The sequence below is a fragment of the Empidonax traillii genome, unplaced genomic scaffold (genome assembly GCF_003031625.1).
Source record: "Empidonax traillii isolate 1590-97213 ecotype Southwest subspecies unplaced genomic scaffold, ASM303162v1 scaffold9:size3134949, whole genome shotgun sequence".
In the NCBI taxonomy this organism is placed as follows: domain Eukaryota; kingdom Metazoa; phylum Chordata; class Aves; order Passeriformes; family Tyrannidae; genus Empidonax; species Empidonax traillii.
The window spans coordinates 386,654-409,177 of NW_020955202.1; the positions used below are offsets into that span (position 1 = coordinate 386,654).

Here is a 22,524-nt window from a genome sequence, read left to right on the forward strand (position 1 = left end):
CATTCCAGTAGTTCTTTTGGTAAATAAAATGTGAATTGGTTTATTCAGTCTTCTGACTTTTGAAGAATGCTTTTTACTTCATTTTGCTATTTAAATGCTGGAAAGTGTCAGCATTTGGTATTTCGCCTTTATTCTGAAACAAGCACATCTCCATTTACTTCTGAATCAAGGAAACTGTGCATTTGATTTATTTGAAGACAAAATTGTAGAGTACATAAAGCTCTAGTTTGTACGGAGCTGTCATTATCTTGAAGTCAAAAACTATGGGGCACAAAGTATTTGTTCATTAAAGGAAAACTAAATCAATCTTTGAAGATCACTCTTTGAGGTAATTAAAGAAGGTTCACTCCATCCGTCTGCTGTATTTTGATAAAGATCCTAAATTGCAAGCGTGCTTGCCTATTATGTTTTAAGATGGTAGAATAAAATGATCAAACTGGACCAGTGTTTTTCTTGTGAAAAACCGGAAATTATAGGAAGAAAGAGATCCTGCAGACGTTTAGGTATTTCACTTCAGGACAAACATTGTCTGATGCTAAACTACACAATGAAGTGTTTGTTGGGAGTTAGAGAGAGGTCAAGAGTTTTGGACTTTACTGATGGCTTGGTTTGTTTTCCCTCAGGTTTTCTGGGGTCACTGCATCAATGCCCTCATCCATTCCATCATTCTTTTCTGGTTTCCACTGAAAGTGCTGGAGCATGGTAAGGGCTTCTTTATTTCTTATGTCAGAAACTGATGTTCAGTGTTACAGAACCAGTGCGTTTGCAGAACACGGGGTCATGACAAGTCCCAAGAAAATAATGCTGACAGACAGTTAGTAGTCTGTAGCTGCTGAACTTTGCGAGTTACCTCATGGCTTTCAGAAATTATTCTAATTTAACATAATTTGTGTTTATTTAGTGACTTTAGTATGTGGAAAATGAAGCTGTTACTTTCCAAAATTTTACCCAAATACTCAATAATGTTTTCTAAAATGCTTTTTTTCTTTTTTCTTTGGTAGCGGGTTGATACCTCAACTTCTAACTGTGTAGTGTTCTTAGAGCAGCTGCCTTACAACTGTTTGCTTTGTATCTTGTTGGACCTTTCCTATTCAGTAACACAGTACTGTAAAAAGGAGGATGAAAGAGAGATTTCACTACTATTTAAGTCTTGGGGGGAAAAAAATTAATTGGCAGAAATGGAAGTAAAGCAGATCGAGAGCCAGAGATATCAGGGAAATGAGACTTTTTGTTATACGAATTAGTGTTATTAAGTCTTGCTTTTCATGACAGGTAATAATGTAACCACATGGTATTTCAGAGACCAGTAAATCCCATATGGTTCCTACCTAGCAATATAGTTATGTGGGAGGGAAAAACCATGGGAAATCTGTTCTTTTACTGTAGTAAGAAGTAGTAGGACTAGATCAGATTAAGAATTTAGGGGTGATGATGAAGGGAATAGTATTTATCTAAAATAACAATTTTTTCAAAAGTGAAACTCTTTCCTGGAAAACACTGTTTTCAAGAAAGTTTTCTCAGCTCCAGGATGGATTAAGTGGGGAAGAGTTGAAAGAAATGGAAAGGGAGGAAAGATGAATGCTCACATCAGAGGCATGATGGTAAAGATACTTGTGGGAGTCAGGTTCATGTTTCTCTATCTGGCTGAGTAAAATGTTAATATAGTATCCTCAGTGGGAGCTTCACATGCTGTCTGATGGACCATATAAAGAAGGGACTTCCCTTTCCTCCACGTGTGCGCTGGGGGAAGGTTCAGTTTTGTGGCAGAGGGGTTTTTATGGTTGAAGGATTTTTGTTTTTATTTGAGAGGTTTTGTTGTTCTGTTTCACTGTTTTTATGAGAAATGTTAATCTGGAATAGCTCCTCTTAAAATCCATCTTCAGAAATTTTAGGTTGACATCTGTAGTGGTAACAGCTAAAGAAAATTACAGGTTTTGTTTTATTCTACTGTAGATATTCTCTGATTCCTAAATAGATAATGTACTTCTCATTTCAGCAATCAGTGCTGAAATACCAGGCAAACTTTGAGTTCCTTTGAATGGGTTGGTTAACTTGCTTTCCAGAGAGGAATGAATATTGAATTTTCAAGTTTCTTTGCATTTCCAAGTGCAAAAGGGTTTTCAGTGCCGGAGACAAAAATGTGCCGTTCACACTGGGACGTTTTTAACCTCTCAGGTTCCTTAGAATGTGAAGTACATATAGTCCATGAATGGGCCATGTATAGCTTCAGAAATGAATGTTTACTGAGTGTCCTACTGTTCTCAGTAACAGAAATATCATTCCTTTCAGGACCACATAGCCTCCCAAAGTGAATGGTCAAGCAAATCACTGGAAAAAAAAAGAAAAAAAGAAGTTAAATTACTGCATTAAAATATGACTTTAAAAAATTGAGACTTAGAGCAAAATTTATTCAGTTACATAAATGTGCACTGTGATGTTACACTAGAGCATGGCCAAGTCATTATGTCAGGTTATTCTATCAAAATTGATACGTATTTGGGCATGCCTTTTTCTTAATAAACTTGAGACCTTTGGCATCAACAGGGTTCATTGGGCATGGAGGACTGAATTCTGTAGTGGTCGTCACCTTTTCCATTCTGACACCAGAGGAAAGAGCAAAATGACAGTTTTTAAAACTTGACATGTATTTGTGAATGATGTGGGAAATGCCTGACACCACAGCATGTACTGTGGGAGGAGTTGGGCTGATAGAGATGCCAGTGGCTAGAAACCAAACCAGTTCCTAACCAAGCTGTCTCAGGCTTTGCTCCTCCTGCAGTGTTCATGGCTGGTCTATCTGCTGCTGTCTCTTAGTAGTTAACATTCAAAAGAGAAAAGCAAGCAGGGATAAAGAACTAGCAATTTCTGGAAAATGCTCACAGCCTGTCAGGTCTTTGGAGACAGCCATGTGCAGCCATGGTAGAAGAAAAACAAAACAGGTAGCTTGGATTAACTACACATACTAAATATATAGGATTTTTTACCCATAAGCTGGGCAAATTCTTCACTACAGAGGTCAGCATGTTAGAAGTGCTTCTTTATAGGCTTAAATATTTACTGATCCTGGAGTACATGACCCTCGTTTAACAATGTCAGATTCAGTTTTGCAAATAAAACTAACGAAGTGGTACCGTCACAGTAGATGCACACTAGGCAGTGCTAGGCAGTATGTGTTTAGGAATAGGTCCAGGGTTTTCTCTTAAGAGTTTTTCATCCCTGCTGTGCTCCTATTTCTCCAGCAGTTGTCTTAAAACCTGTGAAAATAGCAACACTTATCATGCTCGAGTAATGCTTGAAAACTCCTGTGAGTTTAAGTTCACTTGGCATTAGTGTGGCAGTCAAATGTGTTTTCATGGTGTTCTGGTTTTATTCTGCAAGGGGCTAAGGAAGACGAAATGACATTTGAACTATTGCCAAGGTTGGCACTTTCACATGATAGATTAACGTGTATTTACCCTTGTGCACACTTTACTAGAGAAAGGGTGTGTGGAGGCTGAATACTGCTCTGTTCCTAAATTAACCTCCAGTGAGATATTTTAGATGTTATATGTGTCCCTTATAGATAAAACTTTTCTTCTTAATTCAGGTCTCTTTCACCACAAATCAGTTTTACTGGCCAGTTTTACTGGCTTTTTTTGTCACAATCACACAAGTACTGAGTTTTATTAGAGGTGACAGTAAGTAGTACAGAACAGGTAGTGACAGAAAAATTGACACTTAGATACCTTAGCTCTTAGAGACAAATTACATGTTATACTCTGGCAAACATTTTCCCTTTTTGCTAGGCCAGCTTCTGGCACTGGGACTATGGATATATGCTCTGTCTGAGCATCCTGTATGAGGCCTGGCTTAGCACAACTTCTGCATTACCATTATCTCAGCTTCTGAAAGTACTTTTACATGTTCCAAAAGGCGAGGTTAAGACCAGTTATTTTCTCCTTAAAATCTCCATGTCATTTAATCCATTCTGTTGATAAACTAATATCAAATGTGATAATTTTTATGTTTTTCTTTCAGATGCAGTATTCACAAATGGACAGGGAATTGACTATTTATTTGTTGGAAACATAGTTTACACTGTAAGTTTGTGTGTCCTGGCAGTTTTTGAATGGTAGAATCCTTTAGGGCCTTTTTTACACCACCAGAAAACTGTGTAAACCTGAGGAAGGTGTGCGAGTAGAGTAAAATCAAACTGATGCTGTGTGCCTGATTTTCCCTCTTCCTTTTTCATTTTTGTCCCAGACATGCACCTAAAATAGCTTATGTCCCGTCCTTCCCTAATCCCACACTGCCAAGTTCCTGGGTTGCTAGCTACCTAAATGGTAGTAGCTTTTTAGATGTAAAGGGGAGATTGGACCAGAACACCTTTGAATTTGAGAGTGTTAGTAATCAAGTTGCCTTTTTAATTTATTTTTTTTTCCACCCTTTGCAGTATGTTGTAGTCACTGTTTGTCTGAAAGCTGGCTTGGAAACAACTGCATGGACTAGAGTAAGTACTTTGCAGTATCTTTTATTTTACTAGCCCACCTTCCTCCCTAATGAGTATTAATACAGAAAAGAAGTACTAAAAATCACTTGAGACTTCTGAGTTCTAATTGGATTTTTCATGTAGGGATAAAATGCTAAGCTCCCAAAGTACAGAATGTGAGAGGAATAAACTCAAAGATCACACGATATGTGTGATGAAAAAGGGCAACCTGACAGAAGTGGGAAGAGTACACTTAAGTGTATTGTCAACATCTCTACCTAAAAACGAGAAAATTTTGTATAAAATCAACATATCACTGTAATTACTTAAAGAAGTAGATCTGTAGCTCCTTTAAAATTAATGCAATGGGGAACAAAAGATGTCTACCCACAGATAAACAACTGGGCTTTGAAAACATCTTTGAACCAGGTAAAAAGAACTAGTGACTTCACATTGGTTGAGAGTTTTTGTTTGGAAATTTAGTGTAATAAGGATGTTAGTTAAATGCTTATGTTGATTCCTAGATTTGAGTTATTTACTTGCAATGAGTGAGGGCTCTGTTACTGGTAGGTGACAGAATTCAGCAGGACAGTGACCTCCAAAGAGTTTTGGGGGGGATAGGGGAGAGCTTCTGTGTTGATGAACCTTCAACACCTTCGTGTCCTTCTTTCCCCCAGCCCCTCTGAAACACTCATTTTTTGGTTCTGATCTAGTCAGAATCAGAAGTTTCTTCATGCCAATAAGATACTTTACTGGAATTTAGTTTTCATGATGTACAGAGAAACTCTGCTGTTTTGAGGACACAATATATCCTCATTTTATCAGTTTCTTGGAGGGACTTGACTTACATCTTGTTTCATTTCTCACAGAGGAATTAACATCAATGAGATGTTTGTTCTGAATTTTGAAGATGAAATGCTATCTGTACGAGTTATTTAATTGTTAGGGAGGTGCTAGTATTTTCTGCCTCATTCTCTCATCTGAAAATAGAATACTTTTTTTTTTTGCTGTTGCTTATGAATCAGTTCTGTGTTGTGTACCAATGTTTTAAAATGCAAAAATACTTAAAATAATCCCTCATGCTATAGAAGAGGCTATATCCAAGTCTGCATTGGAGGCAACCTGCTTAGATCCTGTTTTATTGTGAATTATTCGGTGGTTCCTCCTCTCTCCTCTTCCCTTCATAACTGGTCTTTTCATTCACTGGGGGATAATCATGATGCCCTCTATTCTAAACTTTTGTTTTAAAAGATACCGTAATGGCTAGTAGATCTCAGTGTCACTGACATTTTACAAAGAAATTATTATTAGGCACAGAAAAGTGGTTGTGTTTAGAATCAACTTTTTTCTGTATGCATTTCTAATTCCTGCCTCATTGCTTGGAAGAGTGACTCTTATCATCTTGGAATCTGATGTTGGTTATAGTTATTGTTTCAGCTGTGAGTGAATCAACACACAAAATCTTTAGGTCACTTGAAGAGTGTTAAATGTACAACATTGAGTTAAGCCTCTTCTCCATCATCAAGTGGATTGGTTACAGGCAATTTGTTCTTGAGAGTTAGAGGGAGACTGCCACTTGGGAGAACACGATGGGTTCAGTGGAAAGCTTTAAATAAATAATGCAGAGTCAAAGTGGTTGAGAACCTGGTATGTCCAGTAGGTAGTGTGGAAAGAAAGGCTTTGGAAAAGTGGTAACATGATGCATAACTAAATCTGCACATTGAAGTCATGTGGAGCAGTTTCATGTTACGTGTTACCTATTTGGAACACTGCAGTAGGCTTTTTCTAAAGCTTTCTTCACTGCTTTATCACAGTACGTGAATTGTTTCAGATAATCAGGACACATGGGAGAGCCATATACTATGTCTAGTTTTTGTGTGAGAGCCTTAGTTTCTTTCTTCTTTCTGTCATTCATTTAACTCATCTGATGGACTTGCTTCTGGTTTGCACATGAATTCTCCAGGGTTAAATGACAGAGATCAGTAAAGAATCAACAGTGAAAAGGTTGGTGGGGTGAGTGTATAAGTTACATCTTCAAGCAGGGCAAGGAGGGGCTCTTCATGAATGCAGAAGCACTTTTAAAGGTAGAGAAGCAATTTGGGCAGATATAAACTTGAGATAAAGAGATGACTGGGACAGCCGTGAGAAGAAGGTAAAGATAACATAAAATGAGCTAAGTCTGCTCAGCTGGAAAGGGTAAGGTGGAGAGCTGCAAAACTCAAAAACTGTCCTGCCAGCAGATTACAAAGAAAAACCTAAGTGAGACCAAAAAAATTATGGCATTTCATTAGCATAAATAGACCTCCTATAAAATAAGACTCTATCTTAGGTTGGTTTCTCTGCTTGATTTTACTGTTTTTAATCATAAAACCTGGGAGTCTGCAGCTTGGAAGCATAAGTCCAAGCTATCCTGAGCCTTCTATCCACTTGTCTGAGAGGAAGACTCAAGATGCCCTTTTTTGGAAAGCAGTGCTGCCATTCCATGGGACTTATTTTTCTTAATGTTGAGTTCTTGCAGAAGCCTTGCAGTACTTCAGCTTTGGGAAGCTGAGCACTACAGTTGTTCACTGGGGCAGGGCTTTTAGTCAGAATCTTGACATGAATTGACTGTAGTTTTCAGAATAGCAAGTAGACTGAAAGGATAAAATGCATCTTCTCCAAGTGTTTAAAAAAAAATAAAACCAAAAACTTCAGTCTCTGTTTTCTTCATATTAGAACTGAATCAGGCATGAGTGTAGAGGTTTTGGGGGTTTTTATTTTATTGGGGGGTTGGGTTGGGGTTTTTTTGGTTGATTGTTTTGTTTATTGCTGTCTTGTTTTTAATGAAGTAGTTGCTGATCAGATCTCTTGGATGAAACAGAATAAATAGCAAAATTTAAAAACAAATCTTCCTGTCCACTGTGTCTCTCAAGAAAGGGACCTATCCCATTAGCCCAGCAACTTCTAGGGTTGAACAAAATTTCAGCTTTCTGAGAGTGCCTAGAAGAGTGTTCTTTCCACTGCTCCTGACATTTTGCTGTATGAATGCTTCTACTGTAAGTTGGTCCCAACTATCTGCCAGTCTATACTGGTGCTGCAGACTCCTTGCTTGTTTGTTTTCACTGCCTCTGCTGGAGAAAGCTATCCTTTCCAAGGATATTAAGTGGTTCCAGAGTACGACTAATCTTCTCCATCTTGTGGAATTTTGTATCTGTCTCATAGCAGGCAGAACACAATACTCAGACACTTCTTTGGTTCTCAAACATAGTGTTCAAAAAGTAAACAGACACAGTCATCAAACAGCAAGTATAAAACTTGAGAACTGAACAAACACACTGTGTCCACCACAGCAACCAGTATGTGAATTCATTCCCATGTTCCTAAACTCATATGTAATTAGTCATTAAGATTTATGCAGGTATTCCTCTGAATTGGAGCCAAAGTCATCAGCTGCAGAAGTTGCTGGCATCCAAAAAAACTGGAGCAAATAATGAGCTCAGTTGCTTATTACAACTGAAATTACTGATTCCATCCACTGCAGTGTAAAAGTAAAACAACTTAAATCATCCTGAACAGAAAAACAGTTTGGGTGTGTAGAAAAAATTACTTTCTTTAATGCAACTGAGCTGAAATCTGTTCTGGATGTGTTCTTGGTCACTTTAAAACTACTTTTATTTTCTCTTAGTGAGTCTACAGACTAAAGAACCCGTAAATATGTAAGCTGTATTGCATATCTGTAAATCACTTAGAACACTTTTAAAACAAGAAAAGCAAAGTTGATCAGTAGATTTTAATTGTAGTAGTGTATTACATAGCACTGCATCTTCCTCCATGAAAGGTGAGTGTTGCATACAGCTTGCATGCATACACTGCCATAAGGGATTTGTCCATGTGAACTTTGACCTGAGCATTTGAAAATTTCCACCTTGATTTATGTGAATCTGACATGCAGGATGCAGGAACTAGATGAGAGAAATCAGAGTTCCAAGAAAAATCTGGTGGGTTTTTTGGAGCTCCAAATAAGATAGATTGGTTGAGAAGACTATCTGTCTGCCCTGTTTTGAGGCAGAGATTAAAGAGAGCTGCTTTATGATGTTTGAACAACCTGTGCCACTGACCTGAAACCAAGGGCAGTAGACAGGCCTGAGTGAGACCAACAGAGACCTGAACAGGGAAACACTTGTAGGTTGGATGAATGGAGGAAGTGCCCTGTGCTGACTCTCCTTTCCCTGTTGCTTGACAGTTCAGTCACCTGGCCGTCTGGGGAAGCATGCTGCTCTGGCTCGTGTTCTTCGGTGTCTACTCAGCCATCTGGCCCACGTTTCCCATCGCGCCAGACATGCTGGGGCAGGTCAGTATGAAGCTTTGGCTGTGTGGGGAGCTGCCCAGCACAGCACCTGCCCTGGGCACTCACACAATGCTTGGAAGGGAGTTGTGCTCTAATGAAAGTGCTTGTACTTCTTTTTAACCTTTTCTTAATCCCTGCATTCATTTAGCCTAATCTCCTCATTAGAAGAGCTCTCTTTCTCCCCAAAAGTGACATCATACATGAGTACATGCACTGGGGATACTATACAACAACTATCAGTTCATATCAATAGCAGTGAGACTGACTCTTTCAGTCTTTGTGCCTTCCTGGTAAGATTTTGTGTGTTTAACTAAATACCATATTTATTTTGGGTGGGGTTTTTTATCACGGGTTTTTTCTTTTCCATATGTTTTGCTTTCATATTGTTCTGGCTTTCCTTCATTAATTTAAAGTAAATTGAATTTTCTTGAAAATTGGATGAGATGGTCTGAAGCAGAAGGGAACCTGCGATGTTACCGATCCTTTTCTATTACTAGAGGAATTTTGGATTTGTTCCTTCTGTGTCACCTGAGTTTCAAGTGGTGAAATTTTTGCACTGGTGTTACTATTTCAACTCATGGTGACAAAACCGAGTCGCAAGCCTGTCAAAATCACTCAAGAGCCTCATGCATATTTAAGATAGGGAGCTACCATAAACAATTAAGGACTTAATGAATGTATGATAAAATGTTACTCTGTAGAAGTGGAACTGCTTTCAAAATTACCAGCAAAATGTATTTTGTAGTAAGTTTCCTCTTTAATGGAAAGATGGTGTTTATGATACAGAAAGAAGAAAAGCAAACTAATAATTTTAACAAATTAGCTAAATATGCTTAGATTGCCACCCTTGTGTACTAGAAAACAATGATTAAAAAGTCAAGTGGTGGTAAGTCACTTAGAGATTTTTGAGGTTACTCCTGTGAGTTTGTATTCAACAAGAGCAGTCAGGCATTATTTTTTTTGCTGGTTCTGGCTTAATACATATTTTATTATCATGTGCCAAAACACTGAGGATAATGGAGGCTATGGTAGATTTTCAGCAGCTTTTTACAACAGAGACAGACAGCTGACAGGCTGGGATCAGCAAGTAATTGACTGACAGACAAAGCCGCAGTCCTCTGATTGTATTTCATGGTGATCTTTGTGTGTTTCACAGCAGATACAGTATCAGTAACTCTAATTCACGTTTTCATATATTGGGCAGAAATTTGACATCAGTAACATGCAGAGCCATGAATGACTTGTCCTCCACAGCAGACTTGTACTGCTGCCACTAACATATCAACCTTCTAAAATACAAACAATATGGTGAGCTGTTGCTTTATACAAGAAGGGTCAGAATATTGGCTTTAACTTGGTGTTTCCTTCCCCCCCCCAAAGTAACTCTCTTTGTTGTTATTGTAACTTAAACAAAATTCATACTGTGTTGGTCATCAACCACAGGCCTTGGAACAAAAGCTTCATGTTAATAAGGCTTTGTTTTTTCTTGTATGTTTTTAGAAAGTGTTTCTATTTAACCTTTGGTTTTATGCTCTGATTTTTTGACACTGACTTGAGAAGTGGTGCTAATATCTTGCCAAGATGAAAATAATGTAATGTACTTATTTTAAATGAAGAACACATTTACTTTAATTGATAAAGTGTCTGCCCCAGTATTTGACAAGCTGTGCCCCTGGGTCAGTAATTATCAATCAAAAATGTTAAGAATAGGTCATCATTCTGCAAAGATGCTTTTTGAATTCAAGCTGTCTGTTGTATGGCTTTCAGTGTGTGTTGGGGGGATCAATATCAGTTTTCTTGTATCTATATCTACCAGCTTTATTGTATTTTTGAGAGAAGGAGCAGTGGTGGAAGAACGTGGAGTTTTTTGTTTCTTTTATCCTTCTGTAAAATCAGAGGAAGGTCCCAAGGTAAAGGGAGCTTGTTTACCACTTGCATTAACTCGCACAAAGTCTCTCGAGTAATCAGTTGCTGTCACAAAACCAGTTCACGGTGAAATGAGCTAGGACTGTGCTAGGCTCTAGTCTGTAAAATTAGTCACGTTGCTGCTTCCCAGATTTAAGCAATTCCTTTACCCTTGCTATCTTCTTCATTTATAAGTAAGCAAGGTATTTTAAAAGCTTTGATTTTGTTTTAAATCTTGCCAAAAAAAGTGTGTTTATCTTCACATAAAATGAACTCCAGAATATCTTAGATCCTCATAGTATGCAAATCCAGTAGTACTCAGAGTGAGCTGATTTTAACTGTAATACTCATGAAGCATTTGGGCCAGCCAGGAGTTTGTGCCATCAGTAGGAGGCATAGGAGGTGCAAAACATTTTGTTCTGTCCATTCTCCAAATGTCAGAATGGAACTTAAGCAGACTTTTAAATATGTGAAAAGATGCTTTTTCCGTAGTTATGACTTACCACCACAGATTGTTGAAAACAGGTGTGTTTTTAAGAAGTGCTACCTATTTTGATACTCATTAATTATAAGAGGTGGTACAAAAATGTACTGATCTAAGGATGTGAGTGCCTTTTTAATGATAGTTTTCATGACCTTTTGGGGCTTGTAGCTCATAACCCAGTGGTATTTTGTTGACTAGCATATTAGCTATAGTTCTGCCCTCTTGCAATCTTGACTATTCTGTTGTTTGCCTGGGAGTGGGGATTTGGTGTCCTGAAGGGAACAGTGAATGCTAACACTTGTGCTTGTTTCTTGTGTATGTCATACACATAGTGTGTGATATATGCTGCTCATACTCTGTTGTATGGATTTCTTCATTGGAATTGAAGCATACTTTTGGTTTACGGGAATAATATTGCACTCTATGGGATCAAAGTCTGTGTGTAGGTATTTCCACCCACACACATACCTAAACACCTGTACCTGAAAGTGTGTACAGGAAGGAGGATGTTATGACAGTGATTATGCTTTGAGTCTTGATCTAGACGTTATTTGAGATGAAGAAAAACAGATTTCTTCATTCCCTGCCTTGAGCTGAAATTTTTAGTGTTTTAGGGGGAGAGGGGTTGGCAGGGAAGGGATGTTGCCATCACCCCTCTGAAGCATCTGCTGTTGTTGATGATTAAAGGACTACTTCTTAGATGTGATTTTGTTTTTTTACCATTTATTTACCTTCATATAAGTGTTGTGTTTTGTGTCTGCCTCATTAGTTGTTGTTACCGTAAAGGCAATGTCTTTAGGATGATGAGTATCAGTCTCATTCCCCCTCTGCCGGGAGGAAAGGGGGTAAAACAGTGGGGGTTTTAATCTGGTTTTGAAAGGGTTGTTATTGTTGTTATTCTATAATACAGGTTAACATTCCTAATTTTTTTGATGTTTGCTGTATATGATCATATCAGAACTGAGGTTTAAGAATCGTTTTGAGTTGGAAACCCATTATCTTGATCTCAGGATGTCAGGAAGCCCATCTCATCAAAACATCGTGGCTGGAAACAGCTCTATGTAAGAACCACTTTCATAGCTGTAATGGCAGGTGTGCTTCTATTTCCTAGTGTTCTTCACATCCTAGACAGAAGGTATTTCTTGATTTTCCAGCTGAACTGTCAAATTCTTGATAGGTAATTTGTCTGCTTATGAAGACTTTTAAAGAAGCTGTGCATGAGTTTTACCTGGATTAAAGGTGATTTTTTAAAAGATCCCAGTAATGGAAGATCCCATGTAATGTGACAGTAGCAGGACTTGCTTGTATGAATGGTTTGTTAAGAAAACATTTATCCCTTCTTTAGCAAAACTTCCCATTCCTCTGTGTGTATGGCATTAGCAAGACAAGTTTGCCTTGACTAGTGCACTGTTGTTGGCTTTTGAGAGACGGAGGTGATGTAGATGTGATGGACTCTGGTTGCATAGTTGGTTTTGTAGTTGGCCTTCAGTCTGAAGCTCTCTAAAATCTTTCTGGTTGAGTTCTTACTAAAGCGTGTGTGAACTTTATATGGGTTACTAGACTTGGAAACAACAAAAAAATAAAACCAAAAAAATCCAGAAGGCGAAATAATCATTATTGCAGTGTAATAAACAGGTTTCACATTACTACTCTTTCAAATCCACACTGCAAAACTGACAGCTTAATGTACATTTTCATGTTTTCCAGAACACTTTTGTCTTTCTCTCTACATTTGAATCTTTTTCCAGAGGTCTCAGTTGTTGTTCTCTCTGGCTTCTCTTATTTCTGCAGTTTGGTGCTAGTTAGAAAATTGGCCGTTCTGATCGTGGTTTGTTTGTCTGCAATTGGTTGCACATTACATTGTGGTGTCAGTGTTTTGGTTGGTGAAAATGCTTCATCCAGCTGTTACGCGCAAATCAGACTTGGCCTGCAGATCGAGGTCCTTAATGCCTGCTGATCGTGTTTGTTTTTATTATTATGCACAGAGGTCTCCGTGGCACTTGATGTGGTTTTGGAACTTTTTCTGCAGTTTTGGACTAGGCTCTGAGCAGACAAATTAGGCTAACGAAGCATGCATATATTTTTAAGCATCTGTTGAAGGAGTGGGTTTGTTGTTTTTATGAGCCACACATGGCTTTCAGAAATTAATCTCTCACTTCTAGATCTCTGGCATGGTCTTCTACTATGTCGTACACCACAAAGATGAAAAAATTGAGATAAATGAATATTTTAATAAACCCTGAATGTGAAACTAATAGATTAAGCATGCTTATTTTCTGGAGGCAAATCCCCCAAAACACGCCCCCTTACCTATTTGGCAGCTCTGCAGCAAATCTCTCCTAAATATTTCTAAAAGATGTCCAGACTTAATTTTTCCTTAGGAAATATTTTGTGAAGGCTTTAAAACAGGACTGTATAGGTAGCTGAGTCCAGCACTGTGCTGGCATTTCCTATCTAGAAGCCATGTGAAAATAAGATTAAACCATGATTGTAAATACTCATTTTGGTTTGGGAACTGGCAGTGCAGAGCAAGGCGGTCAGCTGGCCTTTAAACTTCTCTGAAGTCTTCATGTGCTTACCTCAAGATTTCAGTTTTGATTCCTGTGCTGCAAAAGAGCTGCAGCTAGCAGGTGAATTTGTTAGATGGGGGAGCAATAGGAAAGGGAGTGGATATGAATGGTTGCCCGAGGGTTGTACAGATGGTTCATAAGAGGTCAGCTGTTTTTCCTTCAGTGTAGCAGTATAATCTGGATGCCAGCCACACTGTCTGGCCAATGTCTGTTTGGAGATCAGGTAGCCTTAACAAGTTTAAATGCTGCTCAGTAGCTTAAATAGAAATACAGAACATTTACACTTCTGTGTAATTGGCTGATTATCCATATTTACTGGCTTTAGACTGGGGTGTAGTGGTGTCCAGGAACAAGCTCCTACACTCAGGATAGAATTATCATTCTGTGGTAATGGACTGTGCTTCAAAAGTTGCATCTTTTTTCAATTTGGAATCTAGTGTTGCTTCATGTCCTTCAAAATTTCCCCAAATTGCTTTTTTTCATATGTTAAAAAGTAGCAAAGCCTTGTTGCAAGCTCGTGGAAAGATGTTTGGAAGATATCCTATTCTGTATTTTCTTAATTAGAAGCAGCTGGCTTTTAAATAGAGAAGAGCAGCTACTGTATTATACCAGAGGCAGTGTGTACTAATACTCATGTCTACAAAAAAAGTCTGTGTTTTGAGCCCTGCTGACAACCAAGAACAAACTAAGAATGTATGATTTGCCGTACTGGATCAGAGCATTCCTGATGTAGGCTGTGTTCTGCATTAGAAACTTAAGGAGAAAAAACAAACAGTTCTGCAGTGTGGATTTGTCATGTATGGCAAGGGTTTGTGTGCATCTCAGTGAGAAAAAAACTTTTTTTCCTGTTGGATAGCATAACTGGAGAACAGCCAAACCATTTTTATGCCTTTTATGAAGCACTCAGCCTCTGCAGGATCTTTTACAGATGAACTTCGTAGGCTAGCAGTGTGCTGCATGGGGGGGTGGGTAGGGTGGGCTGGAGGGCAATGCAAAAGGCTTCGTAGCCAGGAGATCTGGATCTACCTCTGCACACATTCGCTGTGGAGCGCTGCTGTGTGAGCTTGTGATGTGTGGGAACCGGCTGCATTTCCAGGCGGTGCTAAGGAATCAAGCAATATCCTGTTCCTATGTGGAGGTTGCTGCCTAAATGGTCTGGCATGATGAGGAGAGGCAGAAGAGAGAGGACTTAAAAGTAGATCAGTATGCTGCTATTCCTATAATTTGTAGGATAGAAAGAGAGGAAGATGGTAATTGTGTTTGGAAGATGGTTTTTAAAAGAGTGTTTAAACTCATAGCAGTGAAGTGGTTGCTCCTTTTGAAAATAAGAGGAGTGACAGATGGGATCTATTTCAGAGGGCAGGAGGTGACTGTCTGTGAGTTGGAATTAGTGGGTTTATGGCTTGCTTTGGTCACACTTAAGTCACTTTGTTTTCTGATGGATGCAGGGAAGCCCGGATAGCAGATCCTTGGGGGTTGGTTGCGATGTTGTTTTTACCTTCGTTCCTTGGGGACAGAAGGGTCATGTTATGTTTTCGTTTGAATTTACATATTATAAAGGGGGTTTTTTTGGTGGAAGATCTTTTGTTTGTTTTGCTGAATTTGTGTTCCATGCCACTGTTTCTTTCCTGCACTGCATTTTTTGTAAGAGACAAGCATAACTATTTCACATGGGAAAATATTTCCAGATCAATTTGAAACATACCTTTATTCCCTTTCCTCCCTACAGTATACATTTCATGAGATCATTTTTTCCCCCAATTGTATTATGTCAAAATTTGATCCAAAAAGCCCTGAGGAGTGGAAATGATCCCTCTTATGTTGTTCTAAGGCAAACGTTGGTACACAGACTTCAGGAGTAGTGAGACTGGGAGGATTACAGCCCTTCCCAGTACCCTGCCCACTGCTGTGGGTCAGCTCGTACAGTCTGTCCCCTGTGGCTTTCCTGTTAACTCGAGAGTTGACGGCAGTGATGGTATCTTGTGCTGCCTCTCTATTGGCAGATGTGGTAGGCAAAAAGCAATTGTAATCTGAATGCAGTAACTTTTGAGAGAGCCTTTGGGCTTTTGTGTCTGTGAAGGAAGTCACCACACCTATTCGGCTTGTAGAGTGTAGTTTCTCATTTGGGTATTTGTAGCACTTGATGTTACTATACCAGTTACTATACCAGTAACCTCATTGGAAGTTATAGGAAGGAGACTCTGAAAAAAGTCACAGTGTTATAAAAATGGTGCTAAGCAGGTACACGTTTCCAGGGAGCTCCATTTTCTTTAGATTAGTTACATATTTCAATAGGATTGATAGAAGTAAAGGGCAGAATAATACAGGTGTTGTCCATAGCATAATACCTAAAGTCTGGCGGGGCCACTCATGATTAGATGTGGCCCCATTGGTCTCTGTAGCATAAAACCCAACAACAGCGCTTCTCAGTAGCTTGATGTTGTTAAGCAGGTTTCTTCCACAACCAAGAGCTGCAGCCTCTTGCTAAACATGTTGCAGAGCTCCATCTTGCAGCTCTGGGCACATGTCCCTTTTCCAGTATATGACTGAAGGCAATTTCATGCTTACTATAAGCAAACCAGTGCAGAGAAAGCTTGGGCAGTAGCGCTGTCACACACAAAAGACAAGCAAGTATAAACATCCTTCCTCTATAGCATGGAGTGCTTTATGGAGAATGCTGGGGGAGGAGAAGGAAGGATTCAGTACAGTGGCTGAACATTTGTAATAGAATTGACCCAAAATGGGTCAATTTTTGTTTTGAATAAAATATTCCAAATTCATGGTGTTGAACAGCATTTTATGTTTCCCTGAATGTACAGCTTACAACGTCTTACTCTGTTCAGTGTCTGGGACGTGCTTGTTCCTTTCAAAGAAATGAACCAGAACAACATTTTATGCAAACTTGTTTTCTTCATCTCATTCTCTCAAGTGATGGACTTGTTTAGATTGAAACTGTGTGTTTCTCATTTTCAGAAGGGCTCGGGTAAGGGAGAGGATGAACACCTACCATCCATCATTTCTGCCTATAATGGTCTGTGAGCTGCACCAAGACTGAGCAAAGGAGATGCTGAGGGAGTGGGACTCTTAGTTGAAAAGAGGGCAAGGAATAGGAAAGGTAGAATGAAGAAACACTGGTTTTGAAAGTTTCCACACCATACTCAATGCATTGCTTGCCATTTGTGCAAAATGTGAGTGACTAACTCTAAGATAATATGGTTAGCAGAGTGTCATTTTAGACATTACAAAAATGGCCATCACCTTTGCAAGGACTTCTTTTGTGCAGTGTTTTGGAGTAGGCATCTAAGCAAACATCTGAAGGGTATTCTTTTGGTATTTATTAGTCCTCTGGTTCCTGTATCTATCCATGTAAGCTATTACTTGCATCATGCTATCCAGCAGTGTGTATACATTCAGTAGAACTGCCAGTGTTAGGCATTTCATCTTCATGTGTGGAATAAATATGCTTGTTATGGGGTTCTGAGAGAATTTCTGAGAAAGGTGTACCAAAAGGGATGGTTTTAGGCTGTTCCTATTTCAAAGAAATATGAAAAGTACCCACTTTAAGCTTTACTTCAACAGAAGCTGTATTAAGGGAAAGCCTTTCCAAATTCAAGTGACATTTACCCACTCTGAAACAGAAATCAAAGGAATTTCTTTGATAGTGTTATAAAGTTGGCTTTCATTGTGCTTTTATAAATTTGGATACCAATGTAAAACAATTTTTAAAAAATGGAGAAGTGAGAAGTAAGTATATGGAGTAACAAGATGGTTATCTGGTGTGGAGCAGAACAATTAGAAAAATGTTCTATCAGTCAGTTTTTCTTACATGCCTGTAAAAAGTGCTGCTGTCATTTGGGGTTAGGGAAAATCTCATTAAGCTGATGGGTCTCAACATTAATGTTCATTCATAATGTGTGTGAAGAACAGTTGAACCCTTGAATCACTGGCATCCTCACACAGACCAAAAGGCATATGAAAGGAAGACACAAAATCTGAAATGCTTTCCGAGGACTCAGTTAACATTTCATGACAACTGTATTTGATATCAGCTGCGTGTAAGGGAGAAAATATTACTGAGGAGTATGGAATTATATCAAAAAGTTGGAAATAGCCAGAGAGGGGACTGAGAGGAAACTTTCAAGTAAAATTACTGACTGAGTTTAGGGTTGGAACTGTGAAGAGTAGGTGTGGTCTGATCTCTTGATGTTAGAAGTCAGAAGTTTATCATGTTTAAGTGTTTATCATGCTTTTTCTTTGCAAGCAAGCAGAATTGTTTAAAACCATATATAGTCTGCATCAGCCTCTAGTGAAAGTGGCCTGCAATGACTCAAATTTATCCAAGTGCTGGCTGTCATGCGCAAGACAAAGTAAATAACAGCCTCTAGTGGATCTAAATACTATGGTTTATTTCAGGACCAGAGAGATTAGTGCTCCTACTCTGTTCAGTTATTCTCATCTGCATTCTCCTAGTACAGTGTTATGTTTCCTAGGTCAACTTGTCATCCCTGCAGGGAGGTCACTGTTGGCCTGGAAAGCTGGGCAGAGAGTTAGGTTGGTTCCTGCTGTGCCACTACTGTCAGTGTTGACCACCTGCAAGTGTTACTAGTGAAGGTCCCTGGCGATACCCTAGCATTCATGTTTATGCATGTCCCTGTTCTCTGTGATCTTCTGCCACTTCCAAGATTTTTCCTGCAGCCAGCATCTTTACCTTCTTTCCAGATGTTCTCCCTCATTTTTTTCTTAAGACAACCACTTCTTTCTCATGGACCTTTCTTTGTGGCATGAAACTCCAAATACATGATTTTCCTCATATAGAAAGTCTATATGCAGGAGCACAGAACATGATCAGTCTCGTAATTTGGAGTAGTGTCTCATATATCTTTTCTAGTTACAGAATTCAGGACATGCCACTTCTGTTTAGTCCGAATATTACGAAATTTACAACTAGGCTGTGCCAGCTGCAGCTAGAGCAAGTTCCTGCTTGATTGTTCGAAATTTCAGTTTTGAGTGTTGAAAGGTGTGCACACACCCTCCCCCAGTTGTTTACTGCCTTGAAGCTTTAATAGAATCATAGAGTCATAAAACCAATAAGGTTGGGAAAAACCTCTAAGATGATAGAGTCCAACCATTAGCCCAGCACTGCCAAGTCCACCACTAAACTATATTCCCAGGTGCCACATCTATATGTCTTTTAAGTACTTCTGGGGATGGTGACTCCACCACTTCACTGGGCAGCCTGTTCCAATGCCTGACCACCCTAATAGTGAAAAAATTTGTCCAAATATCCGATCTAAACCTCCTCTGGCACAACTTGATGCCATTTCCTCTTGTCCTTACTGCTTGTTACCTGAGGCAAGAGACCAGCCCCCACCTCACTACAACCTCCTTTCAGGTAGCTTTAGAGGTCCCTGCTGAACGTCCTTTTCTTCAGGCTAAACAACCCCAGCTCCCTCAGTCACTCTTCATAAGACTCATGCTGCAGACCCTTCCCTGTCTCCATTGCCCTTCTCTGAACTTGTTCCAGCACCTCAATGTCTTTTCTGTAGTGCGGGGCCCAAAACTGAACACAGGATTTGAGGTGTGGCCTCATCTGTGCTAAGTGCAGTGGGACAATCACTGCCCTGGTCCTACTAGTCACATTGTTGCTGATACAGACCAGGATGCCATTGGCTTTCTTGGTTACCTGTGCGCTCTGCTGGTTCCTGTTCAGCCACTGTCAACCAGCACCATCAGGTCCTTTTCCACTAGGCAGCTTTCCAGCCACATTTCCCCAGCCTGTAGCACTGCATGAGTTGCTGTGACCCAAGTGTAGGACCCAGCACTTGGCCTTGTTGAGCCTCATACAGTTGGCCTTGGCCTGTCAATCCAGCCTGTCCATGTCCTTGTCTGAAGTCTTTCTGCCTTCCAGCAGATCAGCTACCAATCTTGGTATCATCTGCAGTCTGGCTGAGGGTGCACTCAGTCCTCTCATCCTGATCTTTGATAGATTAAACAGGGCTAGCCCCAGTACTGAACCCTGGGGAACACCACTGGTGACCATCCACCACCTGGATTTAACTCCATTCACCACCACCCTCTGGGCCCAGCCATCCAGTCAGATTTTTACCCAACAGTGCACCCATCTAAGCCATGAGCAGACAGTTTCTCCAGGAGAGTTCTGTGGGAAATGGTATCAAAGGCTTTACTGAAGTCCCGGCAGACAAGATCCACAGCCTTTCCTTCATCTGCTAAGCAGGTCATTTAGACTATTTCCTCTTCTCTATGTTATATTTTCAGCAGACATCTGGTAAGTTGAAGTCCCCCACGAGAACAAGGGCTCATGATCATGAGACTTCTCCCAGCTGCTTATGAAATATTTTGTCTGCCTCTTTATCCTGTTTGGGTGCTCTATAGCAGACTCCCATCAGGATATTTGCCTTGTTGACCTTTGTCCTGATTCTTACCCATAAACCCTCAACCCTGTCATCATCATCACCATCATCATGCTCTAGACATTCATAATGCTCCCTAACGTAAAAGGCTACCCCACCACCTCTCCTTCCTTGTCCATCTCATCTGAAGAGTTTATAGTGATCTATTGCAGCACTCCAAGTTATGTGAGTCATCCCACCATGTTTGCATGTTTCCAGTTTTCCTGCTACGTGATGTTTTCCAACTTGTCCTCTTTGTTTTAGATATATAACGTGGTGCATATATATATATATATACCATGCTGTGGATATTGGTGTAAATGTAATTCCATTGGGCTAATGAGCCTGACAGTTTTTTGGGGGGAGAAGCACTAATTCCTGTGTGACCATTCTCAGAAGCTTGTGTGGTTTCTAACACATCAATACTCTTGCATTTTTGCTGCTGCATGAATCTCCATCCCTTTCTTCCACTGAGATGTCAGACCAAAGAACCTAACTTAAACATTGGCATGCCACCCCCAGACTTATATTTAGCAAGGCTGGTTTTATCCCTTTCCCCCTTCAAATCTAGTTTAAAGCTCTTTCAGTGAGATCTGCCACTTGTGCAAAGGTTCTTTTCCCTCTGTGAGACAGGTGGACCCTGTCTATTGGCAACTATGTTCTTGCATGTTGCTAGGGAAGTGCTAATCTAGAAAATGTATATGTCATTAAAGGTTTTATTCCTTTTCTCTAACACTCTCCCAATAGAAGTATATGCCTTTTGTTGTAAACCTTTCAAGCCTCGTGTAATATACACAGTATGTGAGAGATACACACTGTACAGGGTGATAATAGAGGGGAGAACAGACTTTGTTAGTCACATAGATGTGAATATTTGGGCAAACGTTTTTGTGCTCTGTCTCTGCCATAACACATGGGAAGCACTGCTTTGGTCTGCATTAGCAGCATAACAGAAGCTTCCTGTGTGTGTGATGTGTCCATACAGCGCCTATAGGGCTTGTTTATGGTGGCAACCTTTATGCTATGGATGCAAAACTTTAGATTTTGGAGGGCAGAAATGGGCTGGAGACACCTGTAGAAATAAGTTACTAAATATAGTGTGTGAAATTAATGACTGTAGATTGTAACATCAGCTGCTCTCGTCTGTTGCATCAGAGCTCTTTTCAAGGCTGGGTCTTTAGGAGTGATTAAATGTCGAAGTTTATTGCTAAACTGACAACTTAGATTGACAAAGCAAGTAAGTTCAATTTAACCTTCTGGATCTTCATTAAGGGGATCTTGGGCTTTCCATCAAGTAATAGGCTGTAAGCAAGCATGTACAAAGTCTATCAACTTGAATGTGTCTGCAGTTTTTTACACCAGAATCACTTCAGATACTGCTGTAAGACAGACTACAAGAGGGGTTGTGTGAGAGAAAGAAATGTCAAGAGGGGCAAAGAGAAACAAGAGCTGTGGAGGACATTGCCTGAGTTATATTCTGCTCATTAATTCAATTTGAGACAGGAATGTGTGTAAATAAACCCTGGCAGCTGCAGCAGCTCTCATTTCTGCAGGGCTTTGGCAGGAATGCAGGGGCCAATGGATATGAAATCCTGGCTCTCTTTTGAGAAATTGCAGGCAGACAGCTCAGCAGCCAGGAGAAAGAACAATCTAAGATTTACTGAGAAGACGTAATCACTTTAAGCAGACTTGAAGAGTGTGGAGTTTCAGACATGCAGATTTGGAGGTAAAATTAGTGCAGACAAAACTAAGTCATTGGAAAACCATGGGGCTTACCTAATTCTCTTGGGTTAATGGCATTATTCATGTTCCAAATATCCAACCTTAAAATATGGAGCATGAGAACTGTAGCTGTACCATTCAGTGTCTTCAGAGTAATCTGAGTCTGGGTTTTCAAAGCAATTGTCTGTAGGTAGTGTAGTTGTTTGTGCTATATAGTAAAAGTCAGATATAGTGACCACACTAAGTAAACTGGCTTATGTCCCAAGGAGTTTCGTCTTTGGTCTTCTTCCTCATACTGGATTCCCACAGCTGCCTGGAAGAGCATTCCCATCACTTCACATGGTCCTATAATGTATGCCCCCAACAAAATATTCAGTGAACAGGTATCTCAATGGGTCCTGCAGAGCTGAGGATGGGAGAGGGACAGTTCTGCAACATTTTACGGGTGATGATGGATTCTCAGATCAGTAGATTTTTCAGCTGTGTTTTTTTAAATAGTAGCAGTTGCTACTTGTCTGAAACTGATTTGAATATGAGCTTGATATGTGAATGTTACATTTAAAAATTTAGAAAACCCCCAACAGAAAAACTCAAACAATGTGATGAGTCCCTGACCAAAGGAGAATGTTTGGTTTTGC

At 39.7% G+C, this 22,524-nt stretch overlaps 1 protein-coding gene across 5 annotated transcripts in view; it reads left to right on the forward strand.

The window, feature by feature from the left end:
* The window catches only part of ATP8A2 (ATPase phospholipid transporting 8A2), a 313,861-nt gene that overhangs the window by 205,863 nt on the left and 85,474 nt on the right, over positions 1-22,524 (forward strand). For all 5 annotated transcript variants that reach the window (XM_027884061.1, XM_027884051.1, XM_027884086.1 and 2 more), the window contains 4 exons: positions 624-702; positions 4,018-4,079; positions 4,433-4,489; positions 8,691-8,798. In XM_027884061.1, coding sequence (XP_027739862.1) covers positions 624-702; positions 4,018-4,079; positions 4,433-4,489; positions 8,691-8,798 — 306 coding nt within the window. The remainder of the gene's footprint in view (positions 1-623; positions 703-4,017; positions 4,080-4,432; positions 4,490-8,690; positions 8,799-22,524) is intronic.